The following is a 21836-nucleotide window of genomic DNA, read 5'->3' on the forward strand; positions in this document are numbered from 1 at the left end:
GTGCTTGTGGCAAGAGCGCAATCAACGCATTTTTAAGTTTGAAGCAATAACAGTTCGAATGTTAGTTTGGCAAGCTTCTTTGACAGTTGATAGTTGGATGCATCGAATGGACAACGGTAATGTCCAATGCATCTTGAGGATCCTCAGAAAATTTCATACATCCTAGGTACTTATAAGGAGTTGGTTGGTCGGATATTCTGACACTGTCGTGGTTCATTCTCTTAGCTGGGAGACTCATTATTTGCCTCTCACATTTTTTGCTTATTAGTTAAAAAGAAGATTTAAGAAGAAGAGCACAATAATTATGGAGGAACGTCTTTCCACCCCTTTACTTCCTACTGTATCGGAAGCAGAATTTTTTTGGCTTTTTTTTTGTTTCTTTTGTCAACTCTCATGTTTTCATGTCCTATGTTTTTTTGTTAAGCCGCATGTCTGACACCTCTTCGTTTGGTCCTAGCTTAATGAGCCATCACTATCTAAAGCTTTACTTGCCTCCAGTTTGTTGTACTATGTAAATAATTATTATTTTAATATATTTGGAAGAAGCATCTTACTCCTTTCTATTTCTTCAAAAAAAAAATTACTTTGTTGTATCTGTTTTTATTTTTGAAAATTCCTTGCACCGAGAATTTGAAAAAAATATTAATCCTGTTCATTTAATTTTTCTTGCTTGATGAGGAGAGATGCACCTTGAGTGAGTGGAGATTAGCATATAGAAAACTCTAAGCTTTCATATGAAAGGGGACGCACTCGAGTCTGCTTGCACCACCAACATTAGTTTATCCGAGTGCTTTCCAAAAATTTAAACTTCACGGAGAAACGTTCTTCTCAAGCAATGAAAGGAAAGTTATAGGTTCACTGAAGGAAAGCAAATCTATCTTTCAGGCCACACCTCAATTTACAAGAAAAAATTATATTACTTAAAGTACTGAAAGAGATCACAGATGGCTAGGGAGTGGTGTTGGTGGAAATAATGATTCCTCGACCCAAAAGTGCCACTCTGCTTTGGCATTCTTCTTTTCCTTTTCTTTTTTTTTTTCTTTTGGGTACATTACTTTGGCATTCTTCCGTAACCTCTTAATTGGAGGACGCAGAGCCCCTCCCTTGGTCCCTTCGCCCCTTGTTTGCCATTCCCAAACAATGGTCTGTTTGAGACTACTGTTGCTCACCCACAGATTTTTTTTTTTAATAAATAATTATACTAATTTAATACGAAAGCAACCTAAAAAAATCAAGACACATAAAATTTTACAGAACCGACGGACAATTCTCATCCCATCTCCAAACTCAATCATCGAAGTGCTCCACAATATATGCCACCATCTAATCTGCAGCAGTAATATTTATCCTTCGATAAATATATCAAATTTTGATCATATTAATTTGACGAAAAAAAAATCAGATATTTTGAATAAGTAAATAAAAATTGAGCTGCCTTTTTTCCTCCTTTTTGTTGCCACTACAACAAAGATTGATAAAAGACCATGAATGTGACCAAATAAACTTAAGTGCGGTTCTTATTTTGGCTCAACCCTGAGTGGCATAGAGCATTTCAGGACCAATTGTTAAACCATTGAACCAGTGGGTTTGCTTTTGTATCAGATCCCATCTTAATGTCTTTGCGTAGTGTTGGGCTTGGACCACGGGATAGCTTGGCTAATTTATTCGGAACAATGTACAACATTGTTTGGTAGCATGGTCGAATATATTTGTCAACGAAGTTAGGTGTGAGAAAAAGATCAGGCCCAGGTTACTTTTATTTCAAATATTGTAGTGCCAAGGACTGCGAAATCATTCGTTTCTGTTCAAGGGCTCTGTAAAAGTAGCCAATTCAACAAAAAAAAAAAGGTTAATGATAACCAGGAATTTTCTCCTTTAAAATCCACACATTTAGGCAATGCTTGTTATAAGAACAAAAAGGCATAAAACTCTGAAAAAAAATACAATGCATAGTAGGAACAAAAGCGATTAAACAAGAAATGATGACAATTCCTTGTTGAGAATTAAAGAGAGAGAGAGTAAAAAATCCGTCATGTAAGACTGCGATTAGGGCAAGTTTTTGCCTTGGGTTTTAGTTGTTTAGTGTTGTTTAATCTTCCTTCCTTTTTCTTTTATTAAAGAGCATTGTGAGCCTGATGTCCAAGACCTTATGGCCTTCTTTGATGGAAATCTGAGACCTTATAGTCCTAGCTTAATCAAATCAACTTTACAAGATCATCAATGTCACGTGAAAACCATCTCCAGTAGCCAAAAGTCAATAATCTTATATCTCAAATTCTTTTGAAATCAAAAAAAAAAAAAAAAAAAATCCTTCATCTTGTTCAATGTTGATAGCATGACATTTTTAATACAATAGATGGCCGCATTAGAATGCACCTGATATACAATTGTTTCAGAAGGAATAAAATTCTATATTTCGCACACCCGTTCCCCCACAACACCCGATTGCATGCAATGCTCCCATAAGAGACCTCCACCTTATGTTCATCTCCATTTGCCGGTGCGAATAATTAATTAGGGGTGCAGGGCCAATATGCTAAATCATGCTAACAAGAAAACCCATGAACGATGGACATGCAAGCTTTTCAACTGAATGAAGATGCCATATATGTATCATCCAATTTTTTTGTCTCTGTAAAATATTTGGCACGTGTTTGATTCACAATTGAAATGAAAATCAGAATAGTTATATTTCAAAATATGTTTGATTCGTGATTGAAATCAAAATCAAAATTAAAATAAAATTTAAATATTAAAAAATAATAATAATAATTAAATTTTAAAAAAATTATAATATTTTTATTTCTTTTTGAATTCGAAATAGGAACGAAACTTCTTTCAACGAAACAGTTTGAGTGGGGGTTACTTATTCCAATTTGCCCAACCATCTCCAACCAAAGATGCCCTTGGAATCAAATCATGGAAAATCCATACCAAGGCGTGACTCCAGTGCTGGAATCCAGTTAAAAGATTGAACCGTATATGAAGTTGTTGGCCCACCACATTCCAAGACAAAGTCAGCTTTCTAATAAGCGAGGACTTGAACGTTGATTCCACCTTCTGATGTTCTTTCCACCCTTTGATGTCCCACGGTTTTCTGGCCTTTTGTCCTAGTGGAGCTTAGATAAAGCCCAAAACAAAACCTTGTGCCGATTAATCTCTCCTTGGAAGGCATCTTGGGTTGGGTCCCTCCATGCCTCTTTTCTCCCTTTTTGAATTGAAGTCATTGAACACGTTCTCGGTAGGTGGGGCTATTCGGATCTCAATTTGTTGCTCACCAACGCAAGGCAACCTCCAATTACACAATCACTGACGCCACAATCTTAATAACGTTCTAAATTAATGGACGTGTGAGTGAGTCACCCACCAAACCGCATTTAATTACTTCTCTCACGCAACTATTGCATGGCAATGAGATTTGTCGGTTTGTCGCCATTGTCGTCATCCTTGCCCACAGGAGAACTTAGTTTATATATATATATATATATATATTGTAGAAGTTTACATATATGTTATTGCCTTATTGGCCCTCGTATTTAATTTCTTAAGAGGATTTCTCTATTTTTTTTTGGGGGTAAAAGAGGATTTCTCTGGTTGATTTAATGATTGATGTACTTATTGGCAGTGATAAAGGAAAACTTTCATTCTTTTAAGGGGTATGCGTTAATCGTTGCTGCAGTCCATTTTATCCTTCTGTCGTAACTTGATTAAACATCTGAATGATATCCCAACAGCTAAACCCCTGCTCCAATTAGAGGTTTCAGATTTTGGGATTATTTCTCCAAATTTTTTATTATTAATTGGTACAGGTCGTTGCATAAACAAAGAGAAGCTGTTATTTTTTCTTTATTTTAAGTTATCACCATATGTAGTACCAAATTGATCAACAGCAATAGAAGATCTTTATACTATTTTGTATAACTTTTTACGTGTAATTATTTATATTGCTACAGTATTTCCAAGCATAACATTATATAGTTAATAGGAATTATTATTCCATTGGTATCCAATTCATGATCTCAATTATTTTTTAGATCAGAAAGTCATTTCCATGACAAAATGCTTCTGTAGGTGACCCATGAGACAATAGTGGAGCATCACAAGAAAATAATCTTGCCAGTTTTTTTTTTCTTTTTTTGATGGAAATAAGCTTGCCAATTTGAGTGATCTTAATAAAATAAGCTTGCCAATTTGCCTTCCCTAACGTTTATCTCATGTAGATTTGTATTTAATTTACCCCTTATCCTTCGTGGTCGGATAATAGTGATGCCATAACCTCCTGGTCCACGTTACGACACCATACAACGATACGTGTGCGATCTTCTAAACCAGTGGCCGCAGTCGTCGTCAACATCGGCAGCCATCTATTAAGCTAGCTGGACGGCCGTTGATGTCGGCAAGGCGCAGCCACGACCACGTCACCACTGATATCCTATCCCGCCTACCCTCGATATCTTGGATAAGCTGTGAGGTCGTTGTCGCGTGAATCTCAGAAACACGGTTCCGGTTAGATTCGTGGCAAAAGCTCGGCCGTTCGATGCGGCGCCACACGTACGTACGGCGGATGGATGGTTCGTCACACGTGTGAGGCCGCAATGGTTGGCCGAGGTGACGTGACGAGGGCGTGTGGAATTGAGCGAGCTGCGGTTTTGACCGGACGACATCAGAGTTTAGACTTTTAGAGTTGGCGTTCGGGTCTTCTCTCTTGTCTTGTTAGCCTTTTTCGACGAGCCAACGCAATAAGCAGTAACCGCCGTCCCATCCGTCATCTTGCTGTTAGGCACTTGCATTACACGTGTAGAACAGATGAAGGGTTATTTTCATGGGCTAACATAAACAAACATGAGATAATAAAATATTTACGTCCTCTGATGTGGTGTCGAGTGATTTTGGGATATTGTGACATCCATGCAGGTGTATATTGCTCTGATCTCTTTCATAGGCCGGCAAGTTCGCTGTGGAGATTTTGCAAGCAACCTGGTCCAATAGAATTTAATTTGATTGGCCGATGATATGTTACTTTTCTCTTGCATGTGGTGCAGATGTGAACATGGCTATGATGATTAGAATTGCACATATAAAATAAGTATATAAATTTTGAATTATGCATTTTTAATGATTGGTATAGAGTTTAAGGATGAGTGCAATTTTGAAAAGGACTTGTTTATTGAAGTGAGCTCTCTTGATTCAAGGGAGAAAGTCTTTTTGTGGCTTAAATAACGGATGGTTTATGTACGATATATAATTTTTATTGTTAATATATTTTTTTATATAAAAAATTTATATATTACTATCATTAAAAATTAGTCTGATTAGAATACTGCACAGATTGATCTGCTAGAGAGGTCGAATGATCAGTTGAATAGACTAGAGGGATTGATTGAAGATCATGATGTGCCTTCAAGATGATAATGTGATAGCTAGGATGGCGATAGTTCCAATTTAAAGATTTCTGAGGTAGTGTCGAGAAGAAAAGACTATACTTAGGCCCTCGCATCAATACCGGATATGATTTGAAATAGCACAAAAATGAAGAAGTCCTCCATTCGAAGAGTATCCGATAGAGGATTCTTTTGACACCTAAGTTAAACAAACTCTCAAAGATTATGAAAGCGGCAAAGTGATGGCATAAATGCAGGCTTAAAAATACTTACTTAAAGGTTCTCCTGAGCATAGTTTATATAAACAAGTATCCAGTTGGTTCATGCATCACACTCCAACGGTTGTGGAAAACTATCTATGAGAATTTGAATTCTCCAATGCCTTTAGATCGGCCACATGTTGAATTTTAACCGATTAATTGGAGAAGTCACTTGAATAATATACTTTATATAAATATGAAATTCAAATTTATAGTGCAACTACTCACTTTGTATGAAATGATTTTTGAGGCCAAAAATGGTCTCTTGAACATTCATCCCATGACTAATGCTAATGCTTAGCTATTTTCAAAATAAGACATATAATTCCAACTAATATAGAAGAGATGCTTGCTTTGCATTATATCCCTGGAAATTGGAAGAACAATATTAATTTATCTTTTAAGCCAACAATCAAAATTATATATATACTCATTTAAAGGAACCGAAATAACGGTACGATTTTCTCTTCTTTCCATTATCATCTCCGAAGCTCCTATGTACCTAACTCTTAATAAAGCTTTTGTGTCACTTGCTATCGATGGTGTGGGATTTGGTGGTGCCAGCTATGAAGTAGTTGTAAGACTTTTGCCTGGTGTACGATTAAAAATTATTCGAGCTTGTAAGACATCTATATCCTTGGTTCATCACAAGGTTTATTCGTTGCCCTTTTGGCCGGAACAAGTTGAATTAATTGCCTTGCATTGAGCATTTTAATATTGTTTTAAGGTTTATTTCTAATCAATTACATAGTTTCATGAAAGAATCCATTTTCAAAATGCTATTGAATGTTTTCAGTACTTGCTTTACAATGCAAGGACTAAATAAATCAAGTCATGGAACCATTAGAAAACACTGTCGGGACAACACAACTTCAAAAAAAATCCTCTTGCGAATCTTCATCACTGCAAAACAACAAACAACTGCACCACTAAAGATGCCCGCCCAACATTTTGACTTGTATAGCCCTTCAGTTCTTACGTGATCTGGGGATCCATTCATTTAGCGTATCTTCGCTGTGGAAATTTTGGTCAAATTTAATACAATTTAGCGTGTTAATGGACGTAGTCTTGGGTCGGGCTCCATTTGGTTGGCCGGTCACGAAGGTGACGGGATCGGCCGACATCACCCCGAGGGAGCCGGTTCTCGCGTTGATTTATCCCCAATCCTGGGCTTGTGTTCGGAAGCGCAACCAGCGCCTCTCGAATCGCACATTATCTCCGGGTCCCACGTCGCTCAATAAACCAGAACACGACACGTCATCCCATAACTCCTGTTTGCTGTGAGTGCCAAATAACGAAGCCCTCAACCAATCCGCATAATCCCTGACGTCACCGAGGCGGACGGGGTCCACGCGACCGAGAGGCTGATGCGCGCCCACGTCATCGCCACTCGACCGCGACGTCCTCCTGATATCCAGAGGGAGTGGGCGCCGATGGGTAACTGCCGCTGACGTCGTGCGTGGGGCCGCATGACGCCACCCATGCGGTAATTTGATGGTTATATACCCTGCCACTCCTCCCCAATCCCAAACAAACTGCTCCGTCTCTCTCTCTCTCTTTCTCGCTCTCTGGCTTTCTAGAATGCAACAAGCGATCCCGTGCAACAGCGGTCGGACGTGGTTTGCTCCCACGGCGGCGAGTAACGGCGTCGTCCACGTGACGGTGAAAGACCGTCCGTCCGTCGACGGGCCGTCGACGTCGTCCTCGTCGTCGGACGGTGGTGGTGGTGGAGGAGGTGGCGGGGGGATGAGGAGGCTGGTGGCGGAGAACCCGGTGCTGGTGGTGGGGCGGCGGGGATGCTGCATGTGCCACGTGGTGAAGCGCCTTCTGCTGGGGCTGGGAGTCAACCCGGCGGTGTTCGAGGTGGCGGAGGACGCCGAGGCGGCGCTGGTGGATGAGCTGGCGGAGATCGCCGGCGGCAGTGGGGTTCGACAGCAGGTGCTGTTCCCGGCGGTGTTCATCGGGGGGAGGCTGGTGGGAGGGATCGATCGGCTCATGGCCGTCCACATCTCCGGCGACCTCGTGCCAATCTTAAAGGAAGCCGGAGCACTCTGGCTCTAAAAAGTTTCCCTCTTTATATATATAACTTCTTTTTTCGCTCTTTAATTTCAATTTTTCGTTTTGGTTTCGGAGTGTAATTTTATTTTAATTATGGTTTGAAGGATAGATGGTAGGGCGTCGAGCGTGTCAAAGGCCGCAATTTGTGTGGTTCAGGGAGAAACACGATTTTATTTTAAGGAGGGGCGGGATCTTTTTTTGTAAATTACTAAATTTTGTGTAGAATAATGTGGATTAATAAATGGTGATATCTACTTCTCCTTGGACACGTGCTGTGGCAAAGATAGTTTTGGGTCTTGTTAAAATGAGCCCGACATCAAGCACTGGCATGTCGAAAAAGTGGAGAAGTTCGTTAGTGGAGGAGAAGGGGACTTATGCTTGGCACGTGTGGCAGCTCCTTGGCAACGTGCCACCGCTTGTTTAGCAGAGCGGTACCCAGCATCCAATAGCATCTCAAAGTTTTTAGCCTCATGTCTCCCCGCTATTTCCCTAAGTTCACAGGTTCGCGGAGATGGAGACTTACCTCAGCTGAGAAGGCGAGAGAGAGAGAGAGAAGAAATATGAAAAAGTTTTTTTTTTTTTTTTTGATGATTAAAAAGGGGGGAATTAAACATCAAGTCCATTGCCTTCTGATGAATTATAATGTTGCCACCGTCACAAGTTTATCAAAAAAAAAAAAAAGAAAAGAAAGGTTGCAACAAGAAACGAAAGCTCCATACCATGGCACAAGGGGATGGTTTGGGAAAGAGGTTGGATCCTTCAAGCGAAAGGAGGCTTCACCTTCCTTCCCGCCCATCCACCGTTGGAGTGTCCCTCGCACATATCTCAAAGCGCTCCAACTCCATCATTTGTCATCTGCACATATCTCAGAGCGAGAAGGTGAATGCTTCCTTCTTGCGGAGGGTACTACTAGGATCCGATTGTTACAGCACATGGAATTGGTGCTGTGTACATGATGGTGTTGTTATGTGAAGCATCGATCATCACGTGAAACTGAGTAACGGGGCTTCTTTCTGGTGAATGTAAAATGACGGACAATCCAGAAACAAACATCAACTTTTTTTCGAAAAAAAATAAAGGTATTATGATACCCACCATGTAGCCATGTAAATTTAATGGGCAGAAAACAGGGACATCTTTTTACTAGAGAGGGAATGAAATATTTGGATCCCAAAATCTGAGAAAACATCATTCAGGTTACTAATCTGGTACTCCAAATGAATCAGGTATGCAACTACTAGATTGTTGCCTAGTCACTTAATGAAAAATCAAAATATTAATAGAGATTAGTTACCAATCCATGCATAAATGACAATTTATTTTTAGTAATTATAGAGGCCAGAGGGTAGGCCATTGTGCAACGTTAAGGTTGTTCAATTGTGATCAAGGTGCCATATATTTGAAATATGGAATAGTCTCTATAAAGCTGCATACATCTAATCTTTTTTTGAGATGAAAGCCTGTGCATTAGGATGCCTCTTTTTCTTGCAGTGACGGAGGCTTAAAAAGAGACGTATGTTCAAGGAAAAAATAAATTGGCACCCTCCACTCCAAAGCAATGTTCAAGGAAAAAGAGACATATGGACCATGGAGATCCATGGTTTAATGTTGCAGATTGGTTTATAGTTGAATGGTTGGGACTTATTTACGTGGGAAGAGGTTCTTCGTTGAAATTTTTGGTAGTATTATTTTGTAAGTGCTTTGACCAAGATAATTAAATTCTAATTTTGTTCAATAAAAAAGATCACTCATGATCAAGATAATATGTCATCATTGGAGGAAGGTGGAGGTGGGGGAATGGACCACATACTTCTAATTTGATTTTACCGTGGCCGCAATGCTGATCATCAAGTCGACACATGGTGGTGGATTTCTGGCGGTCCAAACGTAGCCAGGTGCCTTCCGAGGTTACTTTACCCATGCTTCCGTATGAAAGCAGCCAATTACGTTCCGTATGAATCAAATTTCTAGATAAACATGCAGGTGTAACCTAGACGGATCAAATGCTGTCCAACTACACAAAGTTTGTAGTGCTTAGACTCAAACAAACAGAGCAAAAAGGGAAGCCAAATCAAGAACAAATTAAGAAACCTCATATGAAAGCTATGGTCAGGGCTTAACTTTAGTGGTTGGCACTTGGGGGAAGGTTTCTATAATTACGTGAGGTAATTAAACTTTGTTTATGCACTTGTTAGTTATCTAATTCTAAAGAACAAATGCATGGTTCCTTTTTAAGTAGAAAAAGGAAATAGCTTGTTCAGCGAATGCATATATTTGTCAATCCCCACGTAAACAAAGCACCAAAATTTCAAAGCTCAGTTACCTCTAGGAGAAGGTTCGGCACCGAAAGTTACCGGAACTTGCTTGCAAGGACAAACCCAGTATCATACGGCAAGGGGCTCTGCGGTCAACCACAACCATCACACGAGATATAGAGGTATTAGTTTAAAGAGTAAACGCGCTAAGCGAGAGCCATGAGCACGAGGCATGACAGAAGGGACTAGTTCACACCTTATCTCTATAAAGGTCAAATTGCCCAAAGAATCTTTGTGGAGAACTAGCCTGGACGAAGAAAAGCTGGAACAAAACGCGACAACATGCACACGTTATCACAAGGCTAGCAAGAAAGAAGTCAGTCAACCAATGCTTTTTTAGCTGCCAAGAGTGTGGTTATTGGTTGCTCTTGGGAATTTAATCTGTAGCTTCTCCTAGAGGATGAGAACTAAGTTATATTTAATTAGAGCTTAGGCTTAGCTATATAGAAAATAACGTGATTGACTTAGACTGCTCAGAGGACCAGATAGTGGATCTATGGATAGCCCCCGTGAAAGTGGGAATAGAAAAAGTAGGACAAACGGAGAGGTACATGAACCGTCCAACCAGGAAGAAAAAGAAAAAAGAAGAGAGGGGAGTTCCCTGAATCCTGCTTGGTGGTCCAAACCATACAGCTCATGAACAAAGACTTTTGAGAGTAGGAAATCTGCTTAAGAGAGAACCAGCAAGGACAGAACACAAGTTGGTTAAACAAGGCAAACTGCGAAGTAATCTGTATTACAGAAGGATACTTAATTAACATGGGAAATAATCATTAACAGAATCTGCAGAATTAGAAATCCATCAAGACATCATCTCTCAATTTTTTTTAAATACCGAAAATATATTTAGAAAAATTTCAGATATCGTAGGCTTGAGAAATACATGCGAGATGAAGCCATGACGATGACAAACAAGATTAGGAGGACAACATTTTGATCAAGGTAAGGCCACCGACTCAGCTGTTGCCATGGAATAGAAGCTGGACACTTGGCAGGTAAACAGACTCAGGATCCCCTTAGCTTGATATATCTGAAGCTTGTTTTTCTCATGAACAATCTGCAAAACTCCCGAATTGTTGGAGAGACGAGTCACCAGGTTGAAATCCATCGTGAGTGATACACTATCAACAGATAACAGCTCATGCTGCAACATTTTAGAGAACTAAAGAGCCACGAAATTACCTGAGAAGGGAAATAGCAGAGCAGGATTATGAGAAAAACAGCAGGATATGATAACTACTGCATTCCGCAATCCTTACGGTTCTCCAGTTCAGCTGTCTAGGAATCCCTCTGCTGGAAGGATTAATTTGTGAGTAGCATATTTGCAATGGCTCAGTGCCATCCAGATCAATTTGCTGGATGATTTGATAATATCCTGTTCTTCAGATTGCAAATGATTCTTAAAGTGTGTCGAACCATGAACCGAAGTCATCCACAGGTTTTGAGCCTAAGGGAGAATGGGAAGGAAAGTTCATTGTTGATGTTGTTCCCTGCTTTTCTGGGTATGCCATGTTCTTCTCTTCTTCAAGGCAAAGAGAGGCTTCTGCAAGCAAATCGTCAATTAAATCATCAAGACTTGCAGCTCTGCCTACTTGCTTTGAGGAATTAGAGTCGCCTGGGGGTTTGGAACCCAAAAGTGACTGAAAAGAAACATTGAAAGTTGCATATTTCTGGTCATTCAGGGCAGCTTCTGCAAGCAAATCATCAATTGCATCAACTAGAGCTGTACCAGCATTATTGCCCGAGGAGTGGGATCTTGGCCAACAGAAAATGGACTCACATGGGTTGATGAATTAAATGTTGCACTTCGAGAAGTTGAAGCATTGTCAATGATTCTATCCATGCAGGAGCTAGAAAGACTAGTTTCACTAAATGAGCCGAGAAGCACATCAAGCTCTTCTTCTGCTGCTGGAGCTTCAAACCTGGAGGTTTTATTCTGTTTCAAGTCTGGATCAGTATGAAGGCCAAGGTGTGACATGGGTCCCTGAATTTCTCTGCTGCCAGACCGCCCTGGAGGTATTGAACCGGTAGTTGCATTAAGCTTGGTAGCCTGTTCTGTAGAAGTTTGGGGTTGACATTCCTCCAGCACTGTTTCTTGCATGATTCCATGAACATCACAATTCACAAGAATTGCAAAGATTAGTTTGGCCATCTGCAAATTTGCCCAACTCTGCCTCATGGAGAAATCTTGCTGGAGTCAAGCTGTATTTATGTTCACTCACTATTGGTGCGCCTGATTGCTCAGATATCTGGTACGCTTTTGATTTGTCGATCTGCTACAGCAACAACCAAGAAGGATCATAAAGGATGACTTAAAATGATCATTTTCCTAGAAAGCTTAACAAAGAGTACATATTACATAGCCACTACTGACATCATCTTCCAATAACACCAAACCGCACCAATTGAAACCACACCACCTGCCACTGAAGTTCATACATTTTGGGACCATTCAAAGCATTGGTGAAAAACCATTCTTGAAGAATTTTATATGTGGCAGAGTATAGCTTAATTTCGGCCTACCATGTTGCTTCCCTGGTATGATACGGCACCCATAACAGTGTATCGGTGTGCATACATACATCATTCATTGATAGGTCCACATATACCAGCTGACTGACTCAGATGATGTCCTAACTAGGGGATGTAAAGGATTTACTCAAACAGAGCGCTCTATGTTAACCAGTGTCATGACAATCTTAGGTAACTCAACCATTTCCAACTCCCAAATAATGATTACTATCAACAAAATCATGCCGCTTGGTATTTCAAAATCTACTCTTTATATTACCCATCTCAACAACTAACAAATCACTCCTGAGTATTTACTTAAGAAGCCAGGTAAATGATATACAGTAGTGGCATGCCCTTTTTTTTGGTACAAGTAGTGACATGCTTTTGATCTGGTATAGCTACAACATATCAGTAGCATGCTAATGTTGGAAAGAAAAATTGGGTTTTTTTGGTAATCACCAACACATTTTTTGAAAGTAGTCGTGGCTAAATTGCCTGGTCTAAATTGTTGCCATGCGATACATGTGTCTTCATAAGAGGTACTTATCATAGTCCTTAACAATCCAACAAAATACAGCATGGACTGTTTGTTAGATCGAAACATTACTCTATATCAAAGACAACTGATGAATTAATTTAGGTTCATTGACAAGTGACTTACTTATTTGCTTGACGTAACAATACCTATTAACTGTCATATTAACACAAGAAAGTGATTAGCCAACTTTGTATCAAGACAATAACTTGGCAATTACTTAGAGAATACATTCTTCATGTGTCTTTCAAAATTTACAAAATCTTTATAATTTTTACGGCCTGCTTGAGTTCTTAGGACCAGCCAGATTCATACTTACATGCATACCTGCCAGATCTTCAAGCTCCAATAAAACTTACGATCTCTCTACATTTTATGACACAATTCACAGCTTGTCCTCATTTAAGGAAATTAAATACAAAATCTTTTTATGGTGAACCCCATATTCGCTGTTCACTTCAAAATCAAGGAAAATATAGCTCACACATCTATAGTAACACTCACTACCACCTTTATGTTGAGAAATTTGTAATGGCACTCGATGCAACAAAAGTCCCGAACATTTGGGCGCAGTCAATGAAAACATGGCACATAGGAAAAGGTTCTACCACCTCAGGATTGATATGGTGTAGGAAAAAAAATTTACCTCAACTGATTATACAGAGCTAGAAAGCATACCTTAAACAAGCAGTTGAATTCTGCAAACTGGTGGATATGGATCTCATAATTGCACTCCTAACTGATACCTAGGCATGACCCCCCCCAACCGTTCTACCCGCACTGAGCCTCTCTAGGATCCATTTCACTTAGTAAAAAGGGTCTTGAGAGGGTTCTCTCCAACCCTCATACCATTACATGAACTTGGGAGAGAGAATTTGAAAGAGAAGAGAGATTTCTCATTATTTTTATTATTTAGCCTGGCTCCCCTTTCCCTATTTATAGAAGAGGGAGGGCGCAAAATGCTAAAGCCAAACCTGCCTCATCTTCCTCTCCTAGTCGAACTAGGAGGGAGATTTGGGGGCATATAGAACAAGGGAGAGAAACCCACTTAAGTGGTGCCCCTTTTTCTTTCTCACATATATGAGAAAGAGAGGGGGCACTCTCACTAAGGTGCTGTCCCCTCTCTTCTCACTTGCATGAGATAAAAGGAACCAGTCTCTTTAAGTAAGCCTCCACTCACTTCTTCAGCAATGGGTAAGCCTCCACTCACTTCTTCAGCAATAGGCTCAATAAGGTCGGGTAACACGTCTAATTTAGAGCCCAAAAATCTCAAACTAATAAGCGTGCAACATATACCGAGCCCAATACTCCATTATAATGGACCGATATCATATATAGAGCCAAATAAATATCTCTAATAGCTTATAAAGCTAATTCTGGTAGTCCAATTATGTGATGAACTACAATAATCTCCTAAAGGCTGAATTAATGAGTCCAGATCTATGCATGCAAATCAAGGATCTTGCCAGCTGCATGCACAATTTCCAGAATAGGTTGAATCAACTATAAAGCGCATGGAAAAATACCGATAGACTAGATTTGAGACTTTGATCAAAGATCATTAGGTGTATGATGAATTAACACTTGATTAATCAGACCTATCACATCATATATGACCTGTAATACTTAAGATTGTAAGTCACCTGGAAAGCAGTGTTATGACACATCTCCAAAGTTGGATGTGAGATAAAATCCTTCCATATAATATCACATGGATTTGCGATTCCATCCTTTCACTACAACCAACAGCTCATGTTGGTCATCGGGAAAACAATCATGAACTGTGCAATCCATAATCGACAAATATCTATCAGGCCATGAGTTAACCAAGCACCGGAAACACTTTTTTCTCCAAAATATTTGCAAAAACCATAAATATACTATATAATTATTTTATTTGAAAAATAAATTATTATCAGAACACTTCTCTCGATTTATTTTTGCTTGGTTGTTTTTTGGACGAACAAATTATTATCCCGATACAAGTGATGGTCGGCATCTCACATGATTTCAGCATAATCTTATACATCCAATAAGCCACCACATACAAACTTGTATCGTAGTCAGATCAATCAGCTATCAAGGTGACTCGATTCATGCCAGTTTACATGGAACCCTCAGGTCATAGGATATGCAAAGGCTATTATACGATAAGAACATCATCGATCATGACAGTGTAGTTTTAGTTAGGTGTGCTCTCAAACTAGCCAGTCGACGTGATGTCTCACAACCAAGTGTTAATGTGGAGTCTTTCCTCTGACAACCGAGAAATGGTTACCACTATTTCATCATCTACCATCAACAGCCATATAAATCAAGTCTCCCAACATCATCCTTCATTTCGACAGTTTAAGGAATAAGAAACCAGTCTTAGTTCTGCTTCAATGGACAATCAATCAGCTAAATCTTCCACATTGTTCCTATAGATCTTAGGTATCTAATACCAAAGAGACATCACATGGTATTATAATTTTCCCAAAAATATGTATGAATAAAATAAGAGAATTATTAATGTCTCAAAAAAATAATATCTTATATGAAAAACATGGCTTTGCTAGGGCACCAATTTCAACAATCAGCTCTATATGGATAATGCACTACAGGCAACTGAAATATCAGTGTTTGGTTGAATCCAACATCTCTTAGATAGATTGCCGTTTTAAAGGTTTCTAAAAATAGTCATCTTAATCAGGAGAGAGGCATTATTACTGTGAATGGTTACAAAGAACCACAGACATGAAAATTCATGAATGATTAATTCACATGGCCACCCAATCTGGAAAAGGCTTGGTCACAAGTAAAGAACTTAAAAGCAGAGGCATAATGCAGATCACATATTTACAAAGTTAAGGCTTGTAACTAAAATTGGCAGGAAAAAGCAAACCCATGATAGTTATGCTTACCAGCCCTTCAGGTAATAAATCTTCTTCAACAAATAGCCTCTGTGAAAGCTTTAGTTTTGATAACTGTGCAGCAAGTGCATGCAAATCCATGGAGAGAAAAGATACCTGACATATAAAATGAAATACATTCAAAAGACAGAGCAAAATGGCAAAACAGAAGTCCATTGCAAGAGGAAGGGGATCTGGGATTTTCCTTCATGAGGCCATTAGATGCATCATAAAAACAGCGTCAGTTAAATAATATAATGATTCAATTCATAGAAAGGAAAATGCATACAAATTGAATTTGAGATCAGTATCAACTACCAGACCGAATCCAAAGTTACTTTGGGTATCATGTTCATTTGAACTTGCGACTGGTATCAAATTTACATTATGCACCAATACTTTCCTGGGAGATTGAAATTAATATATTTGAATGCAATCAATGTTTACCATAAAAATTCACAAGTTAAATATCAAAATTATCGATAATTAATATCGCTTGCTGATTATATATAACTCAAGAATATCATAAGATTTTAGGCCCAACATTAATATAAACATTGTAAACTAACTTGGTTATCCATACAATGTGAATGATTAAATTCATATGTTCATATATGGATCATATTAGGTATATAATTTCAGACCTAGAAAAAGAAGCAAATTGGTTAAAGTAAAACAACTACTGGCATCTACAAACACTACCTATTCAGGACTCCGTAATCAGTCATTCTGTTTACAGATATTTTGGTTCAGAATTCAGATTATGCCAAAGCAATGGTGAAATGTAAAAACACCATGTTGCACTCATATTGCACTCACCAGTCTGAACTTTGAGGTAGTCCGTGACCTTGCCTTTGGTCAAAATAAAGCAATTTTTATGTAATGATATTTGATAAGGGACCTCTCATATGCTAATAATATAATGGTGTGAATGAGATCCAGGCAAGGTTGTTTCAAGTTTAGAAGCTATCACATATGTGATGGCATTAAATGATCCACCTTGATTTCAAGAAACTGCCCATGATTTCTTTTGTCTTTCTATGATATTGCAATTCTCCCCTCTCCCTCTAAGTTTTCAAAGTATGGTTTCATCTTCTCATATTTATGAAAGGCTCAAATAGACAGCTGATGTAGCATCCCAATTACAAAAGGGACCTTCTTGGAAACAAAAAGGTTATGAGCTTATGGATGACAGATGGGGGAGTGAAGGGGCAGTGCATGAACAGAAAAATATGACCATAAGGCTTACTATATGGTCGCTAGAATCAATTTTAAAATTTGACTTTGTTGGTAGTGTGCAATATGTGGGGATTAGTCCTAGAAAGAACTCTAAAACTCTCAGACTCATTAATTTTATTAGGATGACATAGATACCTACATCCTTATTATCTCACATGCCCTAATTCTAGGAGAGGACAAACAGATACCAAGATCTAGAGCGAATAGTGCTACTTACATAAGGCATTCCTAATTCCTTATTTTTCTTGTGGAGGCTGCCACCATTGCACCAGACTCACCCTGCCTCTCCCTGGGGAGATTCGCCTTCACTGCTGCTTGCAACAGAAAATGCTAAATCATCATTCTGTAACATGAACCCTCTACTTTTTTCATCCAGGCTTGACACCAACACTGACATCCCGTCGTCATGTGCCATGATAATTGGAAGTGATGATATGTAAAAAGCTCATATTGGTATTTGATAGCAGAAAAGCTATAAAAGAGATTTCAGTATGTTGTGAGGGAGAAGAGAGTATAACTTTCAACTCTCCTTTGATGAAGGAATCAACACATGATATGAATAAATAGCATACAAAAGCGTGCAAGGAGGATCATGTATATATGGAAAAAAAGGTCGCCAGTTATGGTTACCGGAGAATCAGTTAAGAGCATATTCGAAGTACTTCATAAAATTAAACATTAAAAGATTTTTCAGACAGGCAATGCTATACTCAATCTTACTAATTTTTTTTATAGCTAATAACACAAATGAAGATCATTGATGCAAAAGCATAAAAGTATAGGCCAACTGATAAACAACAATTTGTGAATAACTAGTTATAAACACATGAAACTGATAAACTAAAACCTCACAACTTGATGTGGGGTCATCGTCCACAATGAAATTGTCATCTGCACACCAGGATAAGAGGCCCTCCACCCTAACAGAAAGCATAGAGCTTACACCCTGCATAAAATCTAGAGACAGTAACCGTCAACATCCACAGAGGATTGCCGAGAACCTTCAAATAAGCATATATTAGAAGAGCTTATAGTATTAATTTTGCTCAGAAGCTAAGAAACAGATGAACCAACACTGTTGCAGAAGACCAGCTAGGGTTACATTTGTATGCAACAAAATGCCTAACATGAGACTACCTATACATAAATTATAATCTTTTCAGAATGTCACAGGCTCACAGCCATCTGTTTAAAGAGGCTGACATGAAGTGATTAATAGATTCAGGCTATACTGATTTGAATGAAAATGTGGCCTTCAGGCAGGGATTTTAGTTTTTTTTCCTAAAAAAAATATGTTTGGTTATTTGGCAGACTGAGGTGTGCCACGTTTCGACAAAGTCCAATACAAAAACCATTGCAAATATGAACACCTGGTGCTGGAGAAAATGATTGAAGGATATCGTCAAAATTGGACTTGTGTATCCTCTTTAGCTTCACCTTAATTTCTTGTTCTCTTCCCTTGTATATCTACAGTTTTTCCTTCCTTTTGTACGTATACTTACTTTAAATTAATTAAATTGAGTGGGGGAAGTACCTTATTTCCACCGCATTCCATCAAAAAAAAAAAAAAGACATTGCAAATAGAGATTACTGTGTGCATTCAAATTGAGATTATGCGAAAAATCCCGAAATAAGTGGCTGCAAACATGCAAAATTTCAAATTGAGAATTTATCGTCCACACCAAATTTATTTCTTTCATATGCCATAAAATATCCATAAGAGATGGGATAAATAGATGGATAGATAGTGAGAGAGATAGTTACGGAGGGAAAGCTCATCCAAGGAAAAGGCGGATTGGCACGTTCCAAGATCGCGATGCTCCTGCGGTCGGGACCGAGCTCGCTCGATTAAGTAAGAGAAGTCCGCGCCTTTGCTCTTTGGCCTAATCTCTCCGTCCGCTGGTTTAATTCCGGCAGGGCTCTCGGCACCATCCCTACCGTCGTCGCCATCGTCGTTCGTCGCCATCGTCGTCGTCGTAGCGATCCCAGTTGGAAGGGAGGTCGCGGGCGCTGCCGTGGGCTCGCTGGGGCTTCGCCTCTCCTCCGCCTCCTCCGGTGGCGGCCTTCTTCTTCTGGGCGCTCGCGGCGGCCGGCAGCTGGTGGTTCTTCCGGCCCTGCTGGGAGTGGCTTCGCTTCGATTTGGCCGACGCTTTGGGATCCATTTTTGATTTTTTTCGTTCTTTCTTCTCTATTGCCACAAAGATTTGCTTCTTCTCTGCGCTTCCCATTCAAACCGCCATTACTGGTGAAGAGAAGTCCGAAAACTCGCTGTTTCTTTTTTCTTTTTTTTTTTTTTTAATGAGATGGCAATCGATTAGGGTTTCTAAAAGTTTGAGAGAATCACTTTTTCTCACTAAATTTGAAGTGGGCTCCCAGCCGCGGACTTGCATTTTTTGGCGAAGAAAGATTGAGTTTTTCTTTTTTAATAATTCAGCTATAATTCTCTCGGGTTCCTTATCGAGATACCCATGATATCTCAACCATCCCGCTAACATGAGCCATGATTGGGTCTGGCCAGCACCGCTACAAAAATTAAATTGGGTGACAGCGAAGCCTGGTACTTAACATGTGGAAGCATGAACGTTTTAGATTCTTAGAGATTAAAAAAAAAAAAATTTCTTAAATTATTGATTGCATAATAATTTCTTTAAAAAAAATATATTTAATAATAAATAAGATAAAAAAATTTATTTTATATTTCAAATTAAAAATATTTTTTTATTTAAATTTAAATTAAAAATAATTCTCTATTCCAAATATAAATTAAAAACAACTCTCCATTTCTAATTGAAAGAACCGTTATACCCTTGTACCCTCGTACGGTTATGCAATAAGATAGTATTATTTTATAATAACGTAGTACTGATTTATAATAAGACAGTACTATCCTTTAATATCGCAGTATTATTAACACAGTACTAATTTATAATAAGGCAATATTATTTTCTAATATCGCAGTGTTGTTTTATAATACGACAGTACTGTTTTATAATAAAATAATATTATTTTATTATAGTGTTATATTACAATAAGACAGTACTGTTTTATAATAAGACAGTATTGTATTATAATAAGGAAGTACTGTTTTGTAATATTCTTACACGATAATAAGGCAGTATTGTTTTACACTAAGATGGTATTATTTTATAATAATGCAGTACTATTTTTTAATATCACAGTATTATTTTAGTGTTGGTTTATAACTGCATGGACAATTTGATCATTTATGCCAATTGGGAAACTGCTTTTAAGTGAAACTAAATTGGGAACTATTTTTAACTTTAAACTCAAACGAAAAGTTTTCGCTAGTTTACCCTATATTTAACTAATGAATACACTTGATTTTTTTTTTTTTTTTCCAGCATATGTCTCTTGTCTCAACCAATTTACAAGAGTTCAAATAGTTAGTGTGAAATTTATTAGAGACTGGAGTAACACGCACAAAGTCGCCAAAATTTAATATGAAGTCCATAATTTTGTGAACATGATTGAGTTGCCGACTTTTATATAAAGTTGGTGGTTCTGATGAATTTACTCGAGTTGATAAAAGCCATAGACTTTAGCTAACTAGCTTACAGGGACCAGGGATAAGAGAGAACGAATTGCAAATCCAAGCAATGTTTGAGATACTTACTGGTAGTCATAAATAGTAGAAGGTTGGTAGCGCAGCTTTGGAGGTTCTGTCCATTCTCCATCCAAGCTAGAAAAGAATAATTTTTAATTTAGCTAATAATGACATAATCAACTAATGCAGTTTCCCTTTGTTGTTATTGTCCATTACGTTTGTTATAATGGACAAAACAGCATGTTATGAGAGGAATATCATGTCGAAACACAGGCATTATTGAAATCTGACTCAAAGCAACCCTATTTTTAATGCAGATATTGTGATTTATTATGTGTAATTACTTCCAAAAGCATGCCTATGTCTCTATCTTTTTGACTGAAATAGGAGGTAGTAGAAAGCTACCCCTGATTAATTTATTGGAGGATTAAAAGTAATTACAGAGAGAAACTGTTACAGAGGGAAGGACAGGAAGGATTACAATTTTTTTTTTTTTTTTTGATGGAAAAGAGAAGCAATGAACTGCCATGGTTTTTATTCAAATGGGTATGTACAAAGAGAAGGGTATTAAAGAGAACATGCTCCACCAAGTAAGAGTATTGAGGTTCCAACAACAATCAAAATAAAAGGGATATGCTCGTCTATATGTTGTTGGAGAAAATCCAAATGAAAAACTTTAAATTTTCTTAAATTCTACTCCAAAAATTTTAATATTCTTTTAATTTTATAATTTAATTTTTTTATTATCATATTTTTAATGTTTTAACCGTTGGACACCTTATCAAGATTTTAATGGATCAATAAAAGCTACAACTATCATAACGGTTACAAACGGCCATTTTGGATGGCTATAAAAAGATCATCTTGAGATCTGATTTTTAACATTCCCATCTAATCGTCTTTCTCTCTTCATTCTATATTTTTTTCTTCAAATATTTTTTTTTATGATTATTATTTTGGATGCTGAAAGAGTCTTCATCAACCTCCTCTATGGTCGTGCTCACAGTGGAAGAATATCGGTCATATCTTAGGATGGTATTTCAGAGATTCCTACACGAAGAACAAAAATATACCTTAG

At 38.2% G+C, this 21836-nt stretch overlaps 1 protein-coding gene and 1 pseudogene across 1 annotated transcript; one reads left to right on the forward strand and one right to left on the reverse strand.

Moving 5' to 3' along the window:
- Positions 1–7145: 7145 nt before the first annotated feature.
- On the forward strand, positions 7146–7965 carry LOC105036995 (monothiol glutaredoxin-S9). Its single transcript, XM_010912706.4, has one exon. The coding sequence runs from the start codon at positions 7223–7225 to the stop codon at positions 7700–7702; it is 480 nt and encodes a 159-aa protein (XP_010911008.1). The 5' UTR covers positions 7146–7222; the 3' UTR covers positions 7703–7965.
- Positions 7966–10022: 2057 nt separating this feature from the next.
- Positions 10023–19697, reverse strand: LOC140858466 (uncharacterized; annotated as a pseudogene).
- Positions 19698–21836: the final 2139 nt, after the last annotated feature.

The sequence above is a fragment of the Elaeis guineensis genome, chromosome 6 (genome assembly GCF_000442705.2).
Source record: "Elaeis guineensis isolate ETL-2024a chromosome 6, EG11, whole genome shotgun sequence".
Taxonomy (NCBI): Eukaryota; Viridiplantae; Streptophyta; class Magnoliopsida; order Arecales; family Arecaceae; genus Elaeis; species Elaeis guineensis.